General features: G+C 39.2%; 1 protein-coding gene across 1 annotated transcript in view; it reads left to right on the top strand.

Annotated features, from left to right (window-relative positions):
- The window catches only part of shoc2 (SHOC2 leucine rich repeat scaffold protein), a 28,813-nt gene that overhangs the window by 2,626 nt on the left and 4,103 nt on the right, over positions 1 to 22,084 (top strand). The window contains exons 2-6 of the mRNA XM_007903610.2: positions 7,690 to 7,827; positions 16,452 to 16,582; positions 17,285 to 17,473; positions 19,165 to 19,287; positions 19,979 to 20,116. Coding sequence (XP_007901801.1) covers positions 7,690 to 7,827; positions 16,452 to 16,582; positions 17,285 to 17,473; positions 19,165 to 19,287; positions 19,979 to 20,116 — 719 coding nt within the window. The remainder of the gene's footprint in view (positions 1 to 7,689; positions 7,828 to 16,451; positions 16,583 to 17,284; positions 17,474 to 19,164; positions 19,288 to 19,978; positions 20,117 to 22,084) is intronic.

Raw genomic sequence — 22,084 nt, 5'->3', positions numbered from 1 at the left:
CCTTTTTCAAACTGCTGACTCCAGTTGCGGTAACAGGTCCATGGGTGCTACATGGCTTCTGGTACCTTGACAAGGCGGTCGGGCCTTCAGCATCTCTGTCCCCACACTTTGGAACTCCATCCCACAGTCTCTTCGCCTTGCTCCCTCCCTGCCTCCTTCAAGACACGTCTCAAGACCCTCCTCTTTGCCTGCAACTTTGGTCACCCTCCTACCCCCTACCATCCTTGCCCTTCAACTCTCCTGATCCCAAACCCCTGCTCACGTCCAAATCCCTGACTGTCCAGCGCCTCGGGATGTCCTCCCGATGTGAAAGGTACGATACAAATGTCAGTTGTTCTTGTTGACTTCATGTGTAAGCCTCGATGGCATATATTAGGAGGCTTGTGTACGTAACCAGTTACAGTCTCTGCTTGAATGTTCACATCCTTCCTTTCCAATCGAGATCACATCTCATTCTTCCAGATTATCAGCCCCATCGTCCTCCAGAAGATGTTAATTTAATCTGGTCCCAGACCTCAACCACCCATGGTAACATATTTCAGTTGTTTACTCTGTGTAAGGACATACTTCCTGGTGCCTTGTCCTAAACTTGCCCTTCACATGCCCTTCTGTGCTGCTGCCTTGGAGGATCTGCAAGCATTAATTTAGGCTTGGTTTCCTGTCCCAATACGTACATTAAATACCTCTATAAAGTTCCTCTGAGATGTATATTTTTAAGACTGAAGAATCCAAACTTACTTAATCGTTCCTTATAGCTCATGCCTCACATACTCATTGCTATTCTCTAATCAGCCTCTCTTAGCTGGATATATGGCATAGTTATTGTATGTAACTCTCCGGATGAGGCTTAACTGGAGCACTGCACAGCTTGAGCATGACGTCTGGAGACGTGAACTTATTTTGAAAAGTAGGTTTGTGCAGTACGTTTCTCTTTTTGGATATGGTGAGCAATGAGTCAACTAACCCCTCTAGGTCTCTTTCAACACCCCCTGAGCAAGTTGCCTCCCATCCATCAAGTGCAAGTCTGGATCTGCTTTCAGTGGAAATGAGCCAGATAGTTGAGGTCTTCAAAATTCAAAAAGTTTTTAACCCTTGAAAGGAAGAATATAAAAGGTGAGAGCAAGGAATTGGGAATGGAGTGGTTAGCTCCAGTGGATGAGTTAGCTCCAGTTTAGGTTCAATGGGCTGAAAGACCTTTTATGATTTCTAGGATTCTACTTGCTTCCTATTTTGACTCTTCTTCCAACACAACTTCTATCTGGCCACTTCATAAACAAATTGTTTCCTATGTTATTGTGAGTGAGACACAAATATGGAATAAATAAAATGCGTAGTCGCCAGCTAATGGCAAAAAATAATGTTGAGTAATCGTTACGAGGGAGAGTTTAATGAAGTTGATGCATTGGTCATATTTGTAATAATAATAATCCTTACATTAGATATGGTGCCTTATCACGTCTTCGAGACGTCTCAAAGCGCTTCACAGAATATACTATAAAGTGAATTGACTGTATATTTTGTGGGCAAAACGCAGCAGCCAATTGTGCACAGCCGTGTCCCACAAACAGCCGTGGATTGAGTGACCAAATTATTATTTTTTAAAAATGGTGTAAACCGAGGGGCGTGGAGTAAGGAAACTTGCCCAGGGTTTCTCCCTATGCGGGAATGGAACGCAGGTCTTCTCGCTTGTGAAGCGAGTGCTATAACCACTGAGCTACAGGACTCCACATGCCCTCTTGTATCCCATTCCTAATGAGGGGTTCATGCAAACTTGTATTCACTATTGTGCTGATCGATTGATTCAGATTTCAATAAAATTGTATCAAAAAGTGATGACTGTATTTCACTATCTGATACTTTAAAACCTCGTTGCCAATTTTGTCTCCCATATTAAAACTGGTTTTCAAAGTACAGCAGCTTAGCTAAATGCAAATTTTGGTTTGGTGTGGGTTGGTCTGATTTCTACTTAGACATCAATTATTCCTTAATAATGCTGAAGTGTTATGTAGATGTTTGGAGGCCTTAAATTTTGAACAAAAGCTTGACTCGACTGTTTATACCTTCAATGTTTTGGTCAGTTCAACAATGCTCTTCATACTGAAATCAATCAACAAACATTTTAGGTTTGAAACATCCACTTGATCCCTTGCAGTCTAATACATAGATGTGCTGAACGGAAGCCCTCTCTGTTCAGATTAAGCTTTTCAACCAACACAATTCTTTTCAGAGCGTATCAAGTAAAAGCCCCAACTACTTTTTCCTAACTACACACTCGCCGTCTTCTTACAACAAGTTCACAATATCCAGATTGGGTTTAAGGAACTAAACTACAGCTTAATAAAAAAAATCTCTCTTCCCTGCCCCCTGCCCAAAAAAGAACTAAACTTTAAATTACTGCAATGCTAACTTCAACCTATGGTATTACGGTAATTTTGATACATGGGAATTGGTTTTTGCGCAACAATGATTTCCCATGGAGGATTTTATATATTTGCACCACAAAGCTATGTAATAAAGGGAGGCATCTCTTTTGGTCTTAATTAAACCTGCAAAGCTTTGCTTCAATTAACCGCTTAGCTGGCAGCGTAATTAAAACACTTTGTACTTGTACAAACCAGTTATACCAATCTGAGCGTCACTTGTAGTGAATCATATAGTACGCAATTAAGGGCTCCCAAAGCACCATTCACCCATACTCCATAAGTTTTAGTTTGAATTTGGCAAATATTTTTTGGAACAGTAACTTATCAATATTATTGACCATATAGAATTAAGACAATAAAACATATGCTTTATATCCAAGATCTGCTAGCTGTTCTGGTTTAAGTATGGATATTTAAGTACAGTATTACAAACAAACTAGGGTTTCGTACAACTTTCTTATACAGTAAACTCCTGGTAAATCGACCCTGGCTTAACTTGTCACTATCACTGAAGTCGTCATGCTGTCAGTATCCCGGCCACATTTATTTATGTATTTATACATTTGCCTAACTCGCCACTCCAGATAACTCATCGCTCAGCCCTTTTCCCTTGTTATGTTATCAGGAGTTTACTGTATGTCCATTATATTGTCCTTTAGTGAAACTTCCACTGTTTTGCCACACCTGTGATCTGTGAGCAATTGTATGTCTATTTATTACATGTGCAGCTTAAATTTATACTTATACTTAAATTTCCTCTGGATTTTAGGTTGCTTTTTACACGAGGGAGCACATGTATTGCCGTTTACGTTGTTTGGATTAAAGGTGCTTTGATCATTTGTGGATTATTACTGTTTACAGTCGTTTACTGCTACTATTAATGTTAAAAAATAAAGTTACAGATGATAACCTTTAACAAGTTAATTATTTTATGTGCTGTACACAATAGCTGTAGCCGAAGCAGGCAGTTAGTTGGCTAACTCCAACTAGTGAGAGGAACTGCATTGTCAGAACAATCCATTAACTCTTCAGAGGTCTGCAGTAACAAAATTAAAACTTGTTGGGGTTGCTTATCTTTTCTTGTGATTTTACTCATTTATAGAATATCCTACTTATTACATTAAGTAATTAACTTATTAAATTATTACCTATTACCATTCCACTGGCTCCCCATCCCTCAGAGGATCGAGTTCAAGATCCTCGTCCTCACTTTCAAGGCCATCCATGGCCTTGCCTCCTCCTACCTCTCTGACCTGCTGACTCCCTACCAACCTGCCCGCGCTCTCCGCTCATCAGGCTCCGGTCTGCTCCATGTCTCCCGCCCGACCCACCCTACCATCGGTGGCCGGGCTTTCAGCCTCTCTGCTCCCACACTCTGGAACTTCATCTCACGGTCCCTTCGCCTCACTTCCTCCCTTGCCTCCTTCAAGGCCGGTCTCAAGACCCTCCTCTTCGATCGTGCCTTTGGTCTCCCTCCCACCTCTCTGCCTTCTCTCACCCCTACAACATCCCCCCCCCCATGCTCAGGCCCCGACACCTGACTGTTCACCGCTTTGGGACATCTTCCCGACCTGAAAGACGCTCTATAAATGTAACTTTGTTGTTGTTGCCGCTGTTAACATAGAAAGTTTGGACAGTTATAAGGGAGGAAACAAATTCAAGGGGCCATTGGTGCTATTTGGGGTTTTGAATTAGATGTGGAATTTATTTCCTTCTCATTTTTACTTGAAGTGTCCACATAAATGAAGCTCTCCTCCCTTCTTCCAACTTCTGTCATTTTTGTTTTGTTCTACGGTTGTATTATTAAGATCTAAGAAAACAAGATATTCTGGAAATAATGAAGAACAGAAAGTTTTTCTGTGTTTCTGGCAGATATTGGCAGATATGAAGGACAATTTAAACCACTGAACAGACATTTTGTAGAGGCAACTACAGTAGATCAGATGCTTGTGGTTTACGTTGGGTAGATCTGATTCCTACTAATGCCTGCATTCCCATCTGTCTAGGACTAATGCATATCCAACAGATTACTCTGTCAAATAGAAATCTTGGTGTATTAAAAAATTAAATGAAAACAGACTGCCTGGTTTTGAACCTCTACTTCATTTTCTGACATTTTTGGCAGAAAATATTAAACATCGCGAGTAATCAGTAACCATCAGTGCCTCAGCAGAATCTCTCATGAGGTTTTTTTAAGTTTGAGAAACTGTTTTAATTGTATTCTATTCAGAATTGTGCAGCTTTCAGGCTACTTTTTTAAAAATATATTTGGTGTCTTTAGGTGTATCTTGGAATGTCTTCAGATACTCAAGTGCTGTAGCTTTATGCTGGGGCTTTCATGCACTGCTTGTAGGATGAATAAGCTTTTGTTTGTGTCTATGCCGTCTTTCCACAAAGTTGTGTATCCAGGCTGTGCTATGAGAAACCTGTGTTGATTATGTCGGAATCGAGCCAGCTCACTGTGGCGGTCTCAGTTGTCCGGTTCCTGAGCCAGGAGGGTCCGCAGTATTCTGCAGTGGAGTCCTGTAGCTCAGTGGTTAGAGCACTCGCTTTGCAAGCGAGAGACCTGAGTTCAATCCCAGGCAGAGGGCGAAACCTTGGGCAAGTTTCCTTACTCCACACAGAGCCTAATAATAATCCCTCCAAAACCAAAAACAATAATAAATTAGTCATTTTCAATCCACGACTGTTTGTGGGACATTGCTGTGCGCAATTGGCTGCCGCGTTCGCCCACAGATATACAGTCAATTCACTTTACAGTGTGTTCTGTGAAGCGCTTTGGGACGTCCTCCCGACGTGAAAAGCGCTATGTCAAATGCAAGGATTATTATTATTATTATTCCAGGGCTCTGTTGGTGACAGCACAGCCAGTCTGACTCTTTGGCAGGACTTGGAAAGGCAGACCAGTCATTGGGGGCAGGGAATCATCCCACTCAGCTCCTGTTAACCCTGCAAGCCAAAGCCCTAATGGTCCTGGCTGGAAAAGCAGCGGGAAAGCTATTTGAGAAACTTTCCCTACATGGTAGGAAGTAACCAAGAACTGCTGGACACACCACTTGTGCACTTTTCATGGTGGCTGATTTAAGTGACATTGGCAGAAGGAGTGGTGTAGGGGAGAAAAAACTTAAAAAAAAAGGGGGGGGAAATTCAAATGCCTCATTGTCAGCAGATCTCCACATCAAAAACATGATGATTTCGATACAAAGCAAAAGGCAAATCTATTTTCAGTGGAAAGGCGAGGCTGTAATGTTTCTATTTCAAATTTCCTGTAGCTGGTTGTGGATAACTAATGGTTGCCAGCTTCATCTATACAGTACAATATTCTCTGCTGACATGATGGTGGTATTCATTGAGCCTGTGCTAACTTGAGCTAAATGGGTGTGAGAATCTAGTCTGGCCTGAAATTGTGGGATATTCAGTTTTTCAGCAAATATAAAGCATAAAAAGGGAAGTAATGTGCGCTCAAAGTATTTCTACTTCCGCTTTTAACCACCAAATTCAGACGCGCTAGGGAACATCATATTTTATTCTTACTGATCTAGGCAGAAATACAATTTAGCATAGGTTAGATGGCGTGAAGCTCCTTTTATTGGGCATCAACAGTGCTTTTCTAGCTCCAGCATCACTCAGGGCTTGTACTTCAGCACGTAGCTGCAATCTGGATCAAGGCACCATCTGCTAGTTCATTAATTTAAATGTGGTTTTGTGATCTGGAGAGAAAAATACATGGTCAGTTGCTCAAAAAAGGTGCTCGTAAACTCAGACCTCGTAAAACTGTATTGGCCTCCCTCCCATCACCTTTGCTGTTTTTCACCACCTGGGCAGTTCTGCTCCTATCTATTTCAAGGTTGTAATTTGCTTTCTGTGCATACCCCAGCATGTCGATGCTTGAACCTAACTCGTGTAGCAGAACTGAAAATTAGAAGATCTGTCTAATTCTCTCCAGCACTGCCTTACCCGCGTCCTTTTATTCTTACAAACTGATTCCACTTTTGAGTAGACAACTTGAATAACCAATAATACAGAGGTTGCTTTTGTTTTTTCGAAAAATAATAAACTTGAGAAATATGATAACAGTAAAAAAGCAAATGCCTAATTCATAAAGAGTTACGGGTAGTTAAAGAGGCCTGTTCAAAGCTTCGGGTTTCTAATTAAGACTAGCTCAATTTTAACCCATATTTTCTTAACAATATCTCAATGTATTTGGCTAACTACACTGCACGGAAATACCTTTTGCCCAACACAGCATTTTCTGCTAGTTGATCCAAATGTCGCCTTCCTTCAACACATCTCATTGCTCTCTGATTGTGTGGCAGTTTTAATTTGAGTTATGCCTTAAATGTAGGATTTTTGTAACTTGGAATCCCTCGGTGTCATGGTCTTTGGGACGTCCTCCCGACGTGAAAGGTGCTCTATAAATGTAATTTTGTTGCTGTTGTTGTCGTCGTCGTCTTGCTGTTGATTATGGATAACGACACTATCAGTAGAATACAAACTGACAAATGCTTGACATTGATACTGGACAAAATAAGTATGGCTTGGAACTTCTCAGGTTGGTTAAGCTACTTTATGGAGCCAAGCATTTGAAGATTGACAATTATGCCCGAGGAGAAATTATTTACTTGCTGTTAATATTGCAATAGGACAGCAACAGTGCTGGAATAAATTAGACGGATTGTCAGGTTGTATTTACATAGAACAATAACTTCTTCAAGATTTCCAAATTCAACGGGTTTGTAACATTTTGCTGCTAATTTCAGTTGATATAAGACTTTTTTCACAACCCTGCCTTTGTTAATCAGATATAATAATCCTTACATTTGCTAATGTTTCACAGTGTGAAGCGGAGTTGCTGTGTATTTCTAAGCAAACATTTTTGTATGACCGCACTCGGCTGTTTAATGTCTGACATAACCAGATTCACTAGTCCACAGATAATGTCATTTCTATGAACTATTAATCCATTAAAGGCAGCATACATTTAGCCTTTCTTTCCACATGACTTGTAAAGTGTGCCCTTTGTGTTGGATGTGTTTGGCCACTAAAGAGTGGCTCCTTTGGTGTCTCCTTTTTAATAAAAAAAACATAATTTATTAAGGGGAGGGCTCGTACGCTTGTGGGGAATAGCATTTTGGGGGCAGGCGGTGGGTGGGCCACGTATTTTCTGGTAAATGTTTAATGAATGGAAATTCTTAGCATATTGCATCAACAGAGAATACTTCAGAATCGACATCTTTCTAATATTTTTCAATTCTTTTTCTGTCAGGTGAATTATGTAGCCTCATAACACTGGATGTGGCTCACAATCAGCTTGAACACCTCCCAAAAGAGATTGGTAATTGCACGCAGATCACAAACCTTGACCTACAGCATAATGAGTTACTTGACCTGCCGGAAACCATAGGTAAGGTATCAAGTTTGCGTGTTTATATGTAGGGTTATCCTATTTTCTAACCATAGAAATTGTTTCATTGCTATGACACAGCTGCAGGTTTCACTTACTGATGCGAATTGTGTTTCATCGGTGGTTATTTCTGCCCTTTACTTGCCAGAGCTCAACTCCATTAAGGTTCTTTAATGTTCATAAGAAGAGTTTGTTTGTTTCCAATGTTTTAATATATCCATTTGTTTGGTATAAAGTATATCAATGAGACTGATTTTTCTTTCCCTGCTTCTTCCTGGATCCACTGTGTCACAAGACGAAATATCTCCTGCACAGAGAGATTTGTAGACATTGCTGATGCTGTTTCACAGTGGCCAGTGCCAGTCTGAGACATATTAGAGAGGGACAGTAAGTGGCTTCTAAAGTAGTTTTCTTTCCTTATGCTGCAGTGGCATTCTAAGATTGGAGATGTTACCAATTGCAAATCCAGTCTAAAATAGATTGTTTTGATTTGGAGCAGCAAAGTAGTTTTAGCATCCAATTTAGATTCTAATGCTGAATGAAGCATTAATCTGACCTGAACAGTAAGGCAACCTCTATTCCATGTCACAGGCAGTTCTTGTAGACTAGATTCCCTGTATTTCATGTTTAATTGGTCTATATTTGAATAACCTTAAATCTCCTTTCCAAATGAAAATTTGTACTCTCTGATTGATATTGTGGTAATATAAATCTTTTAAGACCACATAACTAATTTCAAAACAAGTTCATAGTGACCTTTGCACAAATGCTGTTATGGAAATGTTCATATTAGATTAGGACAGGGATGCTAATATAAATGATAATTGATTTTAAAACCGTATTTAGCTTAATTTGAAATCTTTATTTTTTACTCAAAATAATCGATCAAGTTTATTAACATTTGGTTGAAAGCACACACATGTATATTTGTGCTAGTGGATAAAATGTCTTAAAGTTTGTTCAAAACTGATCAAAATGAATAGTCAGATGATTTGATGTGGACTACTAACCTGGTGAGTTATAAGGTGAAATTTAGTTGAGGGGCTTTCAGCCTGAAGAGTGAAGCTTGACCAATTTATAAATATTGGATAGCTAAGTTTATAGTTTAACCTCTTTGTAAATGATTTTTAAAAATAACGTGTGTGACCGACATGCTGGAGGCTGCTTGACGTAAGTGAAAAGATTAAAAACTGATAAAAGTTGATAATGACATTTAACCTGAAATAAGATAGCATTCCATGACGTTTGTTTTCAGAATCTGATTACTAGTAAATGTACTGTCCAGTAAATATACGGGTTAAGGTCTCAAGTTGGTTTTGGGTTGTGGTATATGCCCGAATAGAACGTTCATTGTGATAAAAGTCTAAACCTTTTGTTGGATGGTATTGGAACAGTTTTACTGTAATTCTGTGTACTGCGGAAGTCATCAATTAACGAGATGTAATCTTTAATTGTCTAAGTACCTCTATTAAGAATGCAAGTTTTCGTATTGGAATTGATGCAAAAAAAAGTTTGTGTTCATCAGTGCGTTATTGCTTCAACAAATCTTACCCTCGGGACTGCTATTGCACTGACAGTGTTTTCTTAAAACCCCAGGTGACTCGCAAAAGCCTTGCAGTTTGATAAAATTCTGAGTTGTTTGTTGTATTTTCTTCACTACAGTAGGGATATAAACTTGGATTTGGGTGAAATGTAATGCTGTCATCCATCGCATGCAACACAATTTCTTGATATACTGTAGTTTCTCTATCTGTTTCTTTCCTGTGCTCTGCTCCCCCGCCCCCACCACCAGATGGTTGAATTACTGCAGTACTGCAGCACCACTGAAGGGTATTGAGCCATGTGCACATTCTGTATTGAATACAATACAGGTTAACGTTAGTCTAACCAGTATCTTTAATGGTGCTTAATTTGACGAAAGCCTTCTCAAAGATAGACAAACTATTCATTCTCATGTAGTGTATTACATCCCCTGGCTCAGCGTCGAGCTCCGCCACTGCCAAACGTTCTGAGATGTTACCCTGTCTGAGGGGCTCGATAGAAATGCATGTTGTCGTATTTCATCCTGTACAAAAATATTGTTCTCCCCACCTGGATTTTTGGGGAAATATTAAGCAGTAAGTGTTTGGTGTAATTAAATGATTAGTGAAATTAAAGGATTAAAAGTGCAAATTGTACTTCTACCTTTTTGTGGGCTGCATGTTTTGCTGGGGGCTTTCCAATTAAGATTTATAAATGGAAAGCCATATGCCTTTCTAAGAGGATTAATGGTCGGCGTGCAGTCTAGAGGCTTGATTACAACAGCTTGCAGCCAATTATGGGCCAGGGCTGCGGGAAAGAGAATCTATTTTTGCCGTTTGTTTTTGCACGGCTATGTTTTTGTTTGTTGAGCAGATATTGGATTGGGTGGGAACATGAGTGAAACACGTACCTTTCACCTCTGGAACCCTTGTTTAAATCCAGCATTGACAGATTGGGTGAAAGACTGCAATCTGTACTCAAGTGACTGACTTCTGAAAGGAAACCACAAATTCTAATCAACTTCTCACCTGATTAACTTCACTAACCCCAGTAAACTATCCAAAAGCTAAACTATAGAGTAAACCTTTTTAATTCTGAAGATGACAGGATGGGCTATCTTTAGTGGTTATGGGGGATAGTCGGAGAATACTGTAATTTGGTATATAAGAGGGCTTTGTGGAGAAGGAGATTGGCTTTTGTCTTTTTCTTTTGTGTTACACTCATTTTGCTGAGGGATATCTATGCCCAGGGAAGGGATGTAATCATGTTACTACTTGCAGCTTCCAGCATCAGGATCCAGATCAGATAGACAACAGCCTTGGTATAGAATTAGTTTCTCTTACTGTACTGTATAAAGTGCTGAACTGTAACTTCTGTTTAAGTTTTCTCATTTCGCAAAGCATAAAAATTTGCTGGCGAAAGAAGACCAAGCTCCATTTAGTTCGCCTTCCACCATCCTGGCAGTCGCTTGACATGTCATGTTCCCAAGCTATATACTGAGGATACAACAGCATTGCTTGTATCCTCAGGCAGCTAAATTTTGCCCTGAGATTACTCGAAGACATTTTAAGCAAAAGCCTGAACAGAACAAATTGTCTTATCCCATCTAACCAGACCAGGCTTGAGGAACTCTGGTACAGTGGTATTCTAACTCATTGTATCCCTCTGCCTCCTGTTTGACCTAGTTCATGTTGTAATTGCTAATGTACAAATTACTTTTACTATGACTGTTCTATTATAAAGGAGGGGATTGTCTATTTGAAGGACTTTCTATTTAAATATTGCTCATTTATTTCAGGATTAACCTTTGTACACAATATTCCTTGTAGATTGTTCTGGAGTTTCCTTTAATGGTTCGTTCCACTTGAAGTTCACAAGTGACATCCTCTCTATCTGTGACCAGGGCTCCCTCTGCCTCCTTGTCCTCCTGGACCTCTCTGCCACGTTCGACACAGTCATCCACCTCAGTGGGACCTCACTCGCCTGGTTCGAGTCCTACCTCACAAACCGCCAGCAGTACATCTGCAAAAACGGCTTCTCCTCCCGCTCTCACCCGGTTACCTGTGGGGTACCCCAAGGATCCATCCTTGGCTCCCTCCTCTTTCTGATCTACATACTCCCTCTTAGGGACGTCATCCGCAGACATGGGGTACACTTCCACATGTATGCGGATGACACCCAACTCTATTTTCCCACCTCTCTTTGCGACCCCCAGTTCCCCACATCCGGTCCCTCACCAGTACCGTTTTCTTCCACCTCCGACGCATCACCCGTCTCCGCCAATACCTCTCTCTGAAAGCCGCTGAAACCCTGGTCCATGCCTTTGTCACCTCTCGGCTGGACTATTCTAACGCCCTCCTCGCCGAACTCCCCTCCACTACCATCCATAGAATCCAGATTATACAAAACTATACCGCCTGCATTCTCACCCGCACCAAACTCCGCTCCCCGATTACCCCAGTCCTTTCCAGACTCCACTGGTTGCCTGTCCCAGAGAGGATTGACTTCAAAATTCTCATCTTGTCTTCAAATCCCTCCACTCCTCTGCACCCCCCTACCTCTCTGATCTCTCTCCTCAAAACAGTGCCCATTGCCTTTGTTCCACCTGGTCTGGCCTCCTCCTTGTCCCCCGAATCCTCCACTTCGCCCCGAGGCTCTGGAACTCTATCCCCCAGTGTCTTCGCCTTGCTTCCTCCCTCTCCTCCTTCAAGGCCGGTCTCAAAACCTTTCTCTTTGACCGAGCCTTCAGCTCCCCTCTCGACTCTCTTCCCCCTTCTCGCTCCCTCCCATCCCTCCCCTCACCCTGACATTTCCCCCCTCCTCGCTCCCTCCCCTCACCCTGACCATTTCCCCCAATGCTCGGGTCATGACCCAACTGTGCAGCGCCTTGGGACGTCCTCCTGACGTGAAAGGCGCTTTATAAATGGAATCTTGTTGTTGTTGTTGTTGTTGAGGCTCTGGAACTCCCTTCCTCACTCCCTTCGCCTTGCCCCCTCTCTTCCTATTTTCATGTCTCGGCTGAAGACCTTTCTTTTCAACCGCGCCTTTGGTCACCTTCCTCCCTCTCCCCCTGGCTCAGCCCCGGGATCCGTTACTGTAAAGCGCTCTGAGACGCTGTCTGGGCGCTATATAAATCCAGGTTGTTCTTGTTGAAGCAAAATCATTCAGATCCTGCTGACTCAAAACTATAATAATAATAATCCTTGCATTTGATATAGCGCTTTTCACGTCGGGAGGACGTCCCAAAGCACTTCACAGAACACACTGTAAAGTGAATTGACTGTATATTTGTGGGTGAACGCGGCAGCCAATTGCGCACAGCAATGTCCCACAAACAGTCGTAGATTGAAAATGACCAATTTTATTATTGTTTTTGGTTTTGGAGGGATTATTGTTAGGCTCTGTGTGGAGTAAGGAAACTTGCCCAAGGTTTCGCCCTCTGCCTGGAATTGAACTCAGGGCTCTCGCTTGCAAAGCAAGTGCTCTAACCACTGAGCTACAGGACTCCACGAGTCCTCCATCACAATGCACAACAATCCTGAAAATTAGTTTAATAAAACTAAGGGAAGTTCCGAAGTTTGCTCTGATACGTTCACTCAGTCTGGCGAGAATGACGTGCATTCATGCGGTTTGTTTACATGGTGCAGCTCTACCTGTTACTGCATTGGCTGCCTCACATTGACGTCTATCTAAGTTAGTTTTTTTGTGAAAACTCTGAAAGCTATTGAGAAATGTACACCTCAAGGTGAGGCTCATCTCACATAAAATACCATGACTGCATGATATTCATATCAAGCCGACAATGATTGTGTGTGCTTTAAAACAATTTGTATGTATTTAGTGTAATATGCAGCTTGATACAAACCAGAGAATGAAAATAAAAATACAAGCAATTAAACCATTTCATATCGATAGAAATTGAAGTTTAAATGGGTAGGGTTTTCTTTGTATGTCTAATCATTTAATACTTTTAAATGCTGAAAATCTCTTGCAAAACCACATTTTCCTCTTTCTGCCACACTTGTATTCTGTTGCATTTGTTTGTCTTTCGTCCCTTGCCTTATTTCTCAACTAGCATTTTCACATAATGAATTACTTAACTGTAAGTCGCAAATTGTAGGGAAGACGGATTTTGTTAGGACTCCCTAGAATATCCTGACATGAGACCAAGTGAGGCAGACACCAAGTCCTTGAGAATAACTCTTGCTCTGCATTTCTAACATTCCTGCGCTTGTACCTTCATTATTTTGTGGCTTTTCTAATCGGAGGTAACATCAAAGAAAATGGCTTCTATGACTTTGGCCTCCTTTAACCATTGACAATTTTAATTGATAAATGGCTTCTAGTGTGTTTTGTGCATTATTACACAATATTTAAGCTGCTAAATGTAGAACGGTCAATTCACTCATCACGTGATTTAATATTAGAAAATTAAAGTGTGTGTCGCCGTGCAAACTTTATCCAGTGATTTTTTTTTAAGTAATTGTTTTTTTTTGAGGGAACTATGATTTTACCCGCTGAAACCAAGTGAATATCTGAAATGCACAAACAATATCAAGTCAGTTATTTGAATTTCTACTACGTGGTGTGCTATATTTCAATCCTTGATGGTTTAACTTTTGCATTTGTTTCGACAAATTGGCCTGTTCTGAGCTCAGGGCTTAACTTGCCCGTATTTTCTACAAGCTCAAACTGTGTACTGTAACTTTCCTGGGATAAGTAGATTTTGAGGTGAAAGCCACATGATTTTCAAAAAGGATTAATGTTATAGTCAGTTCATTGTATTTATCCTTGGTAGTCCTTTAGCAAGACTTAATTAGAGGTGCTTTCAGTCGATACTTTAACAGCTGGCTGTTGGGTAATAACACAGTTGTAGCATTGCGTTTCTAGAGTCTATAGTGTGGCTTTTTGATTTTCTGTTGGTTCCTGGAGGTATGCCATCTCACGGCTGGGTAAGCTGGTTTAGTGCTGAATCTTGGAACCTTCCACCCAAAGCACAGGTTGTTTACAAAGAAATGTTTACTCCCAGTGTTTTGTTATGCACAAGAAGTTGAGGAGCTTGATGAAATTCCACATTTGGAAACAGAAATACTAAAACGAATCCAGGTTTTCTCAAGGCCCGAAACATTTGGCTCAGATGGGGGGCTACGAGCCTCCAAACCTGACTGACTTCATTATGATGTCTATCTTTTTGGGCAGATGATATTCTACACTTAGAAACTTGTTCTTTAAAGGATCACTGCATTCACTTTCACAAAAATGCCAAAAATGCCTCTTCAAGCATCATTAATCTCCAGTTTCTAGAAGGAATTTATCTGCTCTCTTTAACTCTCTGTTGGAAAATCCTTTCTATCGGACTTGATTGTAAGGTTATCTCCGATTTCCCCGAGTTAAAGACTTCTCCATTTTGTAATATTTGGGACAGTTAGGAGGAGGGAAAGGTAGCTTATGACCAGCCGAGTGGGAGGCAAAACAAAGTACATTTAACAAAAGCTTGCCTGTGCACGTTTAGAGTTGGAACCTGCTGACAGTCAATTGACTTGTTCAAATGCCATGAACCATTGCAGCTACTTGAGGGTAAGAAAACATTTCAGTTGCTTGTGAAACATTGGCTTGTCAAATCTCTGCATTGAACTGCAAAGCAGCATTGTACCAGGTTTCCTAATAAAGAACGCACATGCATTCATCAGGTCACTCCCTTCGCCTCCGGTAGCAACCTTTTAGTTTTTTTTGATCAGCTGGGGGTGTGACGTAATTGCAAACCCATTGCCATGCTTAAGAATGCTCAAACTAGACAGAGAGAGAGGTTCACGTGTACATTCCCACCTATGCTTGCAAATTTCCCTGTGGCTGGAATGGAGGGGAGATTCCAGGTTCGCTTCTCTTGAGTTGCTCAGAGCCACTGAGTGCCATTGGGGAAATCAGCATTTGAAATACCACCTCCACCAACTTGTACTTATATAGCACCTTCCATGCAGGGTTACGTCTCAGAGCATTTGAAAGTGTTGGTTGAAGAGAGGCAGTGCAAGTTTGCGCCTTTTTTAATCTCTCTGTCGATGATAACTTGTAAGTGGCGTTAAATCATAACAGGCAATCGTGCTTTTCGGGTGTATGTATGAAGCCGAAGAAAGTAAATGCTGCAGTAAGAAAAAGTGCTGCCCATGTTAACACCTTCAGGCATAAGGTACCTTTCTTCCCACAAACTGTAATTTGTGTGACTGATCGCTTTGCAATTTTATTGACTGAATGGAGCAGTGCATCAAATCTGTGTGATTTATTGTGGCATTTAATGAAACACTTTAAGAAATGGGTACTTTGTAGAGCAAGATAACCTTACTCTGCTCAATAAATGTGAAAACCTCAAAGTAGTTGTCTGACCAAACAAAAGGTTCTGAGTGAATAAACCAAGTAGTATTTTATCCATTGTTGAATTCAGCTTTGATAATCCTTTATCTTTGCGCTTGGTCTATATTGAAAACTCTTCATTCTTTTCTAGATTGCAGAGATGCTCCTTTACTGAAAGTTTTCTGGGAGCCAGTAACTCTTTCGACTCTCATCTTCTTTGATGTTTGCAAATGTTAAAACACAAACATGCAAGCAAAGTATGTTTTAAAAAAACCTATGTACTGTGAACCCAATTTCTGGTCATTTATTTATATATAATCTGCACTTTTACTTTAAAATCAGAAACTGTCAAGCCTAATTATAATGAAGATTCTGAGACATTGAACCCAGCTGACTGCGCTATAACGAGGTTTCCTGTATTCCTTTAAATTACTGTATAAAATGTACAAAATTTTTATGAGATGATTTGTAATAAATTGCTAACACATTTGAAACAAGTGGTTTTAAAATTAGCAGCTTTCTTGTGGTTGTGGTTTATCTTTCAAGTAAAATGACTGCACAGCAGAGAATTCAAGTTGATGTTGCGGGGGAATGTAATTAGAATTTAGTACATCAGCCAACTGTTTCTTACTAAAGGGATACATTACCCGGTGCAAAAGAAAATGTTTTCTTTGTAAGCCTTGGCTTGCGCACAAAAAAATGCAATGTTTCTAGCCGTGATCCTGATGTTCATACTATTAATGGTTATATTTCTGCAGGTAATCTGTCAAGTCTGAGTCGTTTAGGTCTGAGATACAACAGACTGTCAGCTGTACCCAAGTCACTCGCCAAGTGCAGTGAACTGGATGAACTTAACCTTGAGAACAACAATATCTCGACCTTACCAGAGGTAGGAAATGAATAGCAAAATTTCTGAGGATTTCTTGAACGTTTAAAATGTTTAGATACATTTCTAGATTAATCATAATTAATGATAATAATAATCCTTGCATCTGATGTAGCGCCTTATCAACTCGTCAAGACATCTCAAAGCACTTCACAGAATATACTGTAAAGTGAACTGACTTTGTATTTTGTGGGAGAAATTCCACAGCCAATTGCACACAGCAGTGTCCCACAAGCAGTCTTGGATTAAATTACACCATATCCTATCCCTAAATTTTTAAAGATGTAAAGATCCCTGTTCTTGTAGCATAAAATATCAGTTTTAGGAAATGTTTGTGAACTGGGGATAGATTTCTCAGTTGTTGTGTAACATCAACAAATGAGAAATGTTGCTGGATATAACTACGTTTGCAGAGTAAATACTTGTGATGGTGAAACCAGATTATTTTAGTTGTTTCTCAAAAGCCCTTTTCCTGTCAGGATTGCACTCATTGCTTTTGAAATAAGCCGTGGCAAGCGATATTGCTTTTGTTGAAGTCAAATTGATAGAAAAAGGATTTGCATCACTGAAGGGTATTTTACCTTGTTTAGACGTTAAACCGAGGTCCATAAATGTGTTGTTCTGTATGATTAATTGTACATGTTTAGAAATAGGAATTGTCCAAGTTACCATGATATGGTATTAAACTTTTATCAAACAAAACAGGGTCTTCTATCAAGCCTTGCAAACCTGACCAGTTTAACCTTAGCACGGAATTGCTTCCAGTCGTATCCAGTCGGTGGACCCTCACAGTTCTCAACGATCTACTCTCTTAATATGGAGCACAACCGCATCAATAAAATCCCCTTTGGAATCTTTTCCAGGGCTAAAGTGTTGAGTAAGCTGAATATGAAGGTAGGTTTTAGTAAAAGGTGGGTATAGCTGCTTAAGGAAGTTCTATTCCCAAACCCTGTACGTGATTCTAGTGCCCAATTATGGTAGGGAATGTTAATGTTATATTTGCTATTGAAATCAACTCATTCAAATGGCTTCAGCAATTGAGCTTTGTGTATTGTGATGAAAGTTACAATATTGCACACATTTTAACAGACCAAAGCTTCAAAATTTCTTCATGCTTTCAATGTTTTAAATATGCAGTCCTATAACTTGCAGTTCAGTTTATTTTCTCATATTTCAAATGTGCATTAGACGGACGCTATTGGCAATCTGGTATTTGTAATCTGCTGTGCTCTACTTTGACTCGTTTGCCTGACTGTTTACATAGATTCATAATTCACGGTTACACAGTGGAATTTGATTTCATTCAGCGGCCTCTCTGCACCGTGTGTATAATAGTAAAACTCACATAAGTCACATCAGTTGGGGCCATAACATTTCATATCACTCGAGCAAAGTATGAGTTACAAGCAAACTTGTGCAAGTCACATTATATACAAACTTGATAATGAGCCTGATTTGCATGCATACTTAAATGCAGCCGGTAAGTGTGCATGCGTTGTTGGGTGGGGTCTTCATTTCCTGCAATTCAGTGCAGCCAGCAAGTGCGTTAGCAGAGTTTCAAGTTAAGATCATTTGCTTCATAAGATATGACTAGTGCAAAGAAATCTAAGTGTTTTTTGGTCCAAAACTGAATGGGACTCAGGTTTATGTATGACTTACAAACGATTTATAAAGAAAACACTTTAAGATAAGATTATTGACCTCACTATTAACCATCTAATGAAGATTGCTGTTTAAAACCACATTGACCATCATTCCAAGATGCATTACTAAATGTAGAATGTATCTTCATGTGAGATGACCTGCCAAATATAGCTTGCCTTTACTAACTGATAGAAGAATCCAAAAAAGTACAAGAAAATTTCTGTTTAAATTGCAGTTGGGTAGAAGCAAAGTGAGCTCTTTCATTTATTATTATTATTACTTGTAGAAGCAGATGCTTAAACTAGTCGTTTTAATTTTTTGCACTATTGCAATTCACCCATTAACTATTTCTGCTTGTTTCTTATAAAGTAACTTACGGGTTTTACTTTCAGTGTGGCAATTGGCTCAACAGGGATTGAGATATAATATAATTAATATAATAGAAATATTATTAATAGAATATAATATTATTAATAGAATATATGTCTTTCGCCCTAGCAACCTAATAGAGCAGTTTACAGAGGCAGTATTTTGTTGGAGATTTTTAAAATATTTTTAGAATTTATTTTATGCCAGAAGAGAGAGCACACCCCAAGTCAACATGTTCTTATTAAAAAGGAGAGTTGTAATCTTTCAATTTGTGTAGCTTTTTAAAGTAATTTTAATGTCAAATCGGAATTTTTTTTGATCAATGAAGGAAAATGTCATTACCAAAATATTTTCTCCTATTGAATATTGTTAAACATTTTGTTTTTTGTATCAGAAACTTACAGATATATACAACTTAGAAGAGCATGTATTAAAAACAAAAAGCTTGTGGATTTGATATTTACTTTGAATGGTTTCAAAAGTGAAACTAGTCTAATCCATCATTTGTGTTATTTTCGGAATGCTTCCATTTTGCGTTATGGTTAAATAAATTGTATTTCTGGATGTTTCAGGACAATCAGCTAACTTCACTTCCATTGGACTTTGGAACCTGGATAAGCATGGTGGAACTAAACCTTGCCACTAACCAGCTCACAAAGATCCCAGAGGATGTGTCTGGACTGGGTTCATTAGAGGTGAGGAACAGGAACATGAGTTACTCTTACATAGGTACCCTGACAGGTGTGAAAAAGTGGCCCATGCAGTGTGCTCGTTGGATAACAGTAATTTGGGCACTCAATCCACGACTGTTTGTGGGACGCTGCTGTGCGCAATTGGCTGTCGCGTTTCGCTCCCAAAATATAAAGTCAATTCACTTTACAGTATATTCTGTGAAGCACTTTGAGACGTCTCGAAGACGTGATAAGGTGCTATGTCAAATGCAAGGATTATTATTATAATCTGAAACGTCGGAATGTCAATTTTGGCAATCGGGTGACATCCATTTTATTGGCGTGCAAGGGAAGTGGTGGTAATTATTTCTGTACCTGTATACTTTCCAATCCATTCTTTCTCTGAAAAAGCTAATCTATTGTCACCATTGTGATTGGAACTAGTTTTGCTTAGCCTTTGATTTGCGGTTCCCTATCTTGGATGCTTTGATCCGCAAATAATAGTTGAGTCCACCTGCACTGATTAGTACTTTTGTTCTGGTTTCTGATTTAGAATAAACTCCCTCCAGTATAATTCTTCAGCAGTGTTCTTTCTTCTCCTTGCAACTTCTAATAAACTGGTATGAAAAAAAATACAGTTGCAAGCTATTTGCAGGATTTGGAATGGAGTTGAATTTAATCGTGTATAGTAACTATTCCAATGGTTCGTGTCTAGGTTCTGATACTATCAAATAACCTTCTGCGGAAATTGCCTCATGGCATTGGGCACTTAAGAAAACTGCGAGAGCTGGACTTAGAAGAAAATAAGCTTGAATCTCTTCCAAATGAAATTGCTTACCTTAAGGATCTACAGGTGAGTGTTTAGAACGGGACCTAATAGTAAACGACCATCCTTTCCTTGGGTTCAGGACATAAACACAACCTTCTGAGATTGCTTTGTTGATTCAATCAAAAGGGCTTGCTGCTGGCAAATAGAATCAGTCCAAATGATCCCAATTGTCAAAGCAAATCATAGAAATGATTTGGCTTTATCAGGCAATTGCATTAGACAATACAAATTTACATTTATAAAATGCCTTTCAGGTCAAGAGGACAACTCAAGGCACTTGACAATACGCTTGATATCTGAGCTGAGGTGGGTGGGTAAGGCAAAGTTGACCAAATACATGGTCAAAGAGGTAGGTCTTGATGGACCTTGAACGAGGTGAGAGGGAGATAGTCGGAGCGTTAATGGTAAATCTTGAGGTCTTATTTGGATTGTGTGCTATCAGCGCTTGAGAATGTTATATAAGTCAGGAAAACTATTGTCTCAGCGATTTACTAATTTTCTGCAAGATAATTCAGAAGGTACAGGGTTAACACAAACTTCTGAATATTATAAACATGAATTGAACAACAAAAGTAGAATGTGACCATCTATGTTAGTGAAATGTTGCTATTTTTCCTTTAAAGTACAGTATGTGCTTAGAACATTTAGACTTGATTTTTTATCTAATCAACGTTTGTTCTCAATACAGAGAATCGTATCAGAGATGAGTTATATTTAACTGAAGGACTTGACTTGCTTAAGTATTTCATTTGACATTTTGATCAGGATGATCAATGTACCTTGGAAATTTTAAATTGCTTATCGTAGTTAAATATATTTTGAAACATCCCATGTATTTCATACAACAGAGGTCTACACTTTTTTCTCATTTGACAAGGCACAGCCTTACTTTAATAAATGCCAAGTAACTGAACCATAGGATCTGTTAATTGTGATAGATAATCTTTAGTAAATGTCGTTACTTTTTTTCCAAAATATATCAAAGTTGGTATCCCACTAAGTGACATTTGTGTCTCTTCAGATTTTCCTACTAAGGAAGTGTATAGAAAAATGCATGGAAATTTTAGATTTCTCAATCATACGTATCTTTCTAATGACCCTGGTGAAAGTTGCATTAAAGTCTCGTTTTTATTAAAAAAAAGCATAGAATTAAAAGTGATTTGTCTGCTAAGATTAATTTTGACTTTCTAGGCAGTTGTTTACAGTGAATATTTACAATGCTTTCTATTAATCTGTGACCACATAAAGGATATGTGTAGTATAGCCTATTGCTCTCACTTAGAAAATTATCACATTTAAGTCGATCATTCATGGTTACACAAGGAAACCAAAATGTGTAATTCTGTTCTTATTTAACTTGCTGATTGATTCAAACAGCATTTCAAGTCGTCTGATCAAATTTTTTTCAAAATTTAATGTTAAACCAAACCAAAAACGTGAAGAATATACAGACCACATCTTATTATTCCGAGGACCAAAAATAATTAATGTGAGAATCTTTGTAATTGAGGTTTATGAAATGGAAACATTTTTTATCACCCTGAGCAAGTACATCGGTGGTTGATAGATAAAGTGATTTTATTTCTTCTGGTAAGTACTTAGTTACAACGATTCTCGGAAAAGCTTTATAATAATCAGAGGGGATTTTGCTGGCAGTAAATATTAATTTGTTCTCCCATCTGTTTGATATTTCAAATCGGACAGAAAATGAAAATAGCTTTTAAAAAAAATGAGCTGTTTGAGTAAAATGCATTATTTAATTAAATATTTTTAAAAAAAAATTGTTTGGATCTGTATTGTGTGTGTGTATATGCAAATTGCATTTTTTTGGAGGAAATCCATCACCGCGCTTAAGATTATTCAAAACAAACTGAGAATTTCATTCAATCCACCTACACATGGAAATCCCAGAGATAGATGGGAATTATTTTTAATTCAGTAGGTGAAGAGTAGAGTCGGACAAACCTAATTTCAGGCCCTATGATTTCTGGT

Source organism: Callorhinchus milii, unplaced genomic scaffold, assembly GCF_018977255.1.
Source record: "Callorhinchus milii isolate IMCB2004 unplaced genomic scaffold, IMCB_Cmil_1.0 Scaffold7, whole genome shotgun sequence".
In the NCBI taxonomy this organism is placed as follows: domain Eukaryota; kingdom Metazoa; phylum Chordata; class Chondrichthyes; order Chimaeriformes; family Callorhinchidae; genus Callorhinchus; species Callorhinchus milii.
The sequence above is the reverse complement of the archived record's forward strand: the minus strand, read 5'-3'. Positions and strand labels throughout refer to the sequence as shown.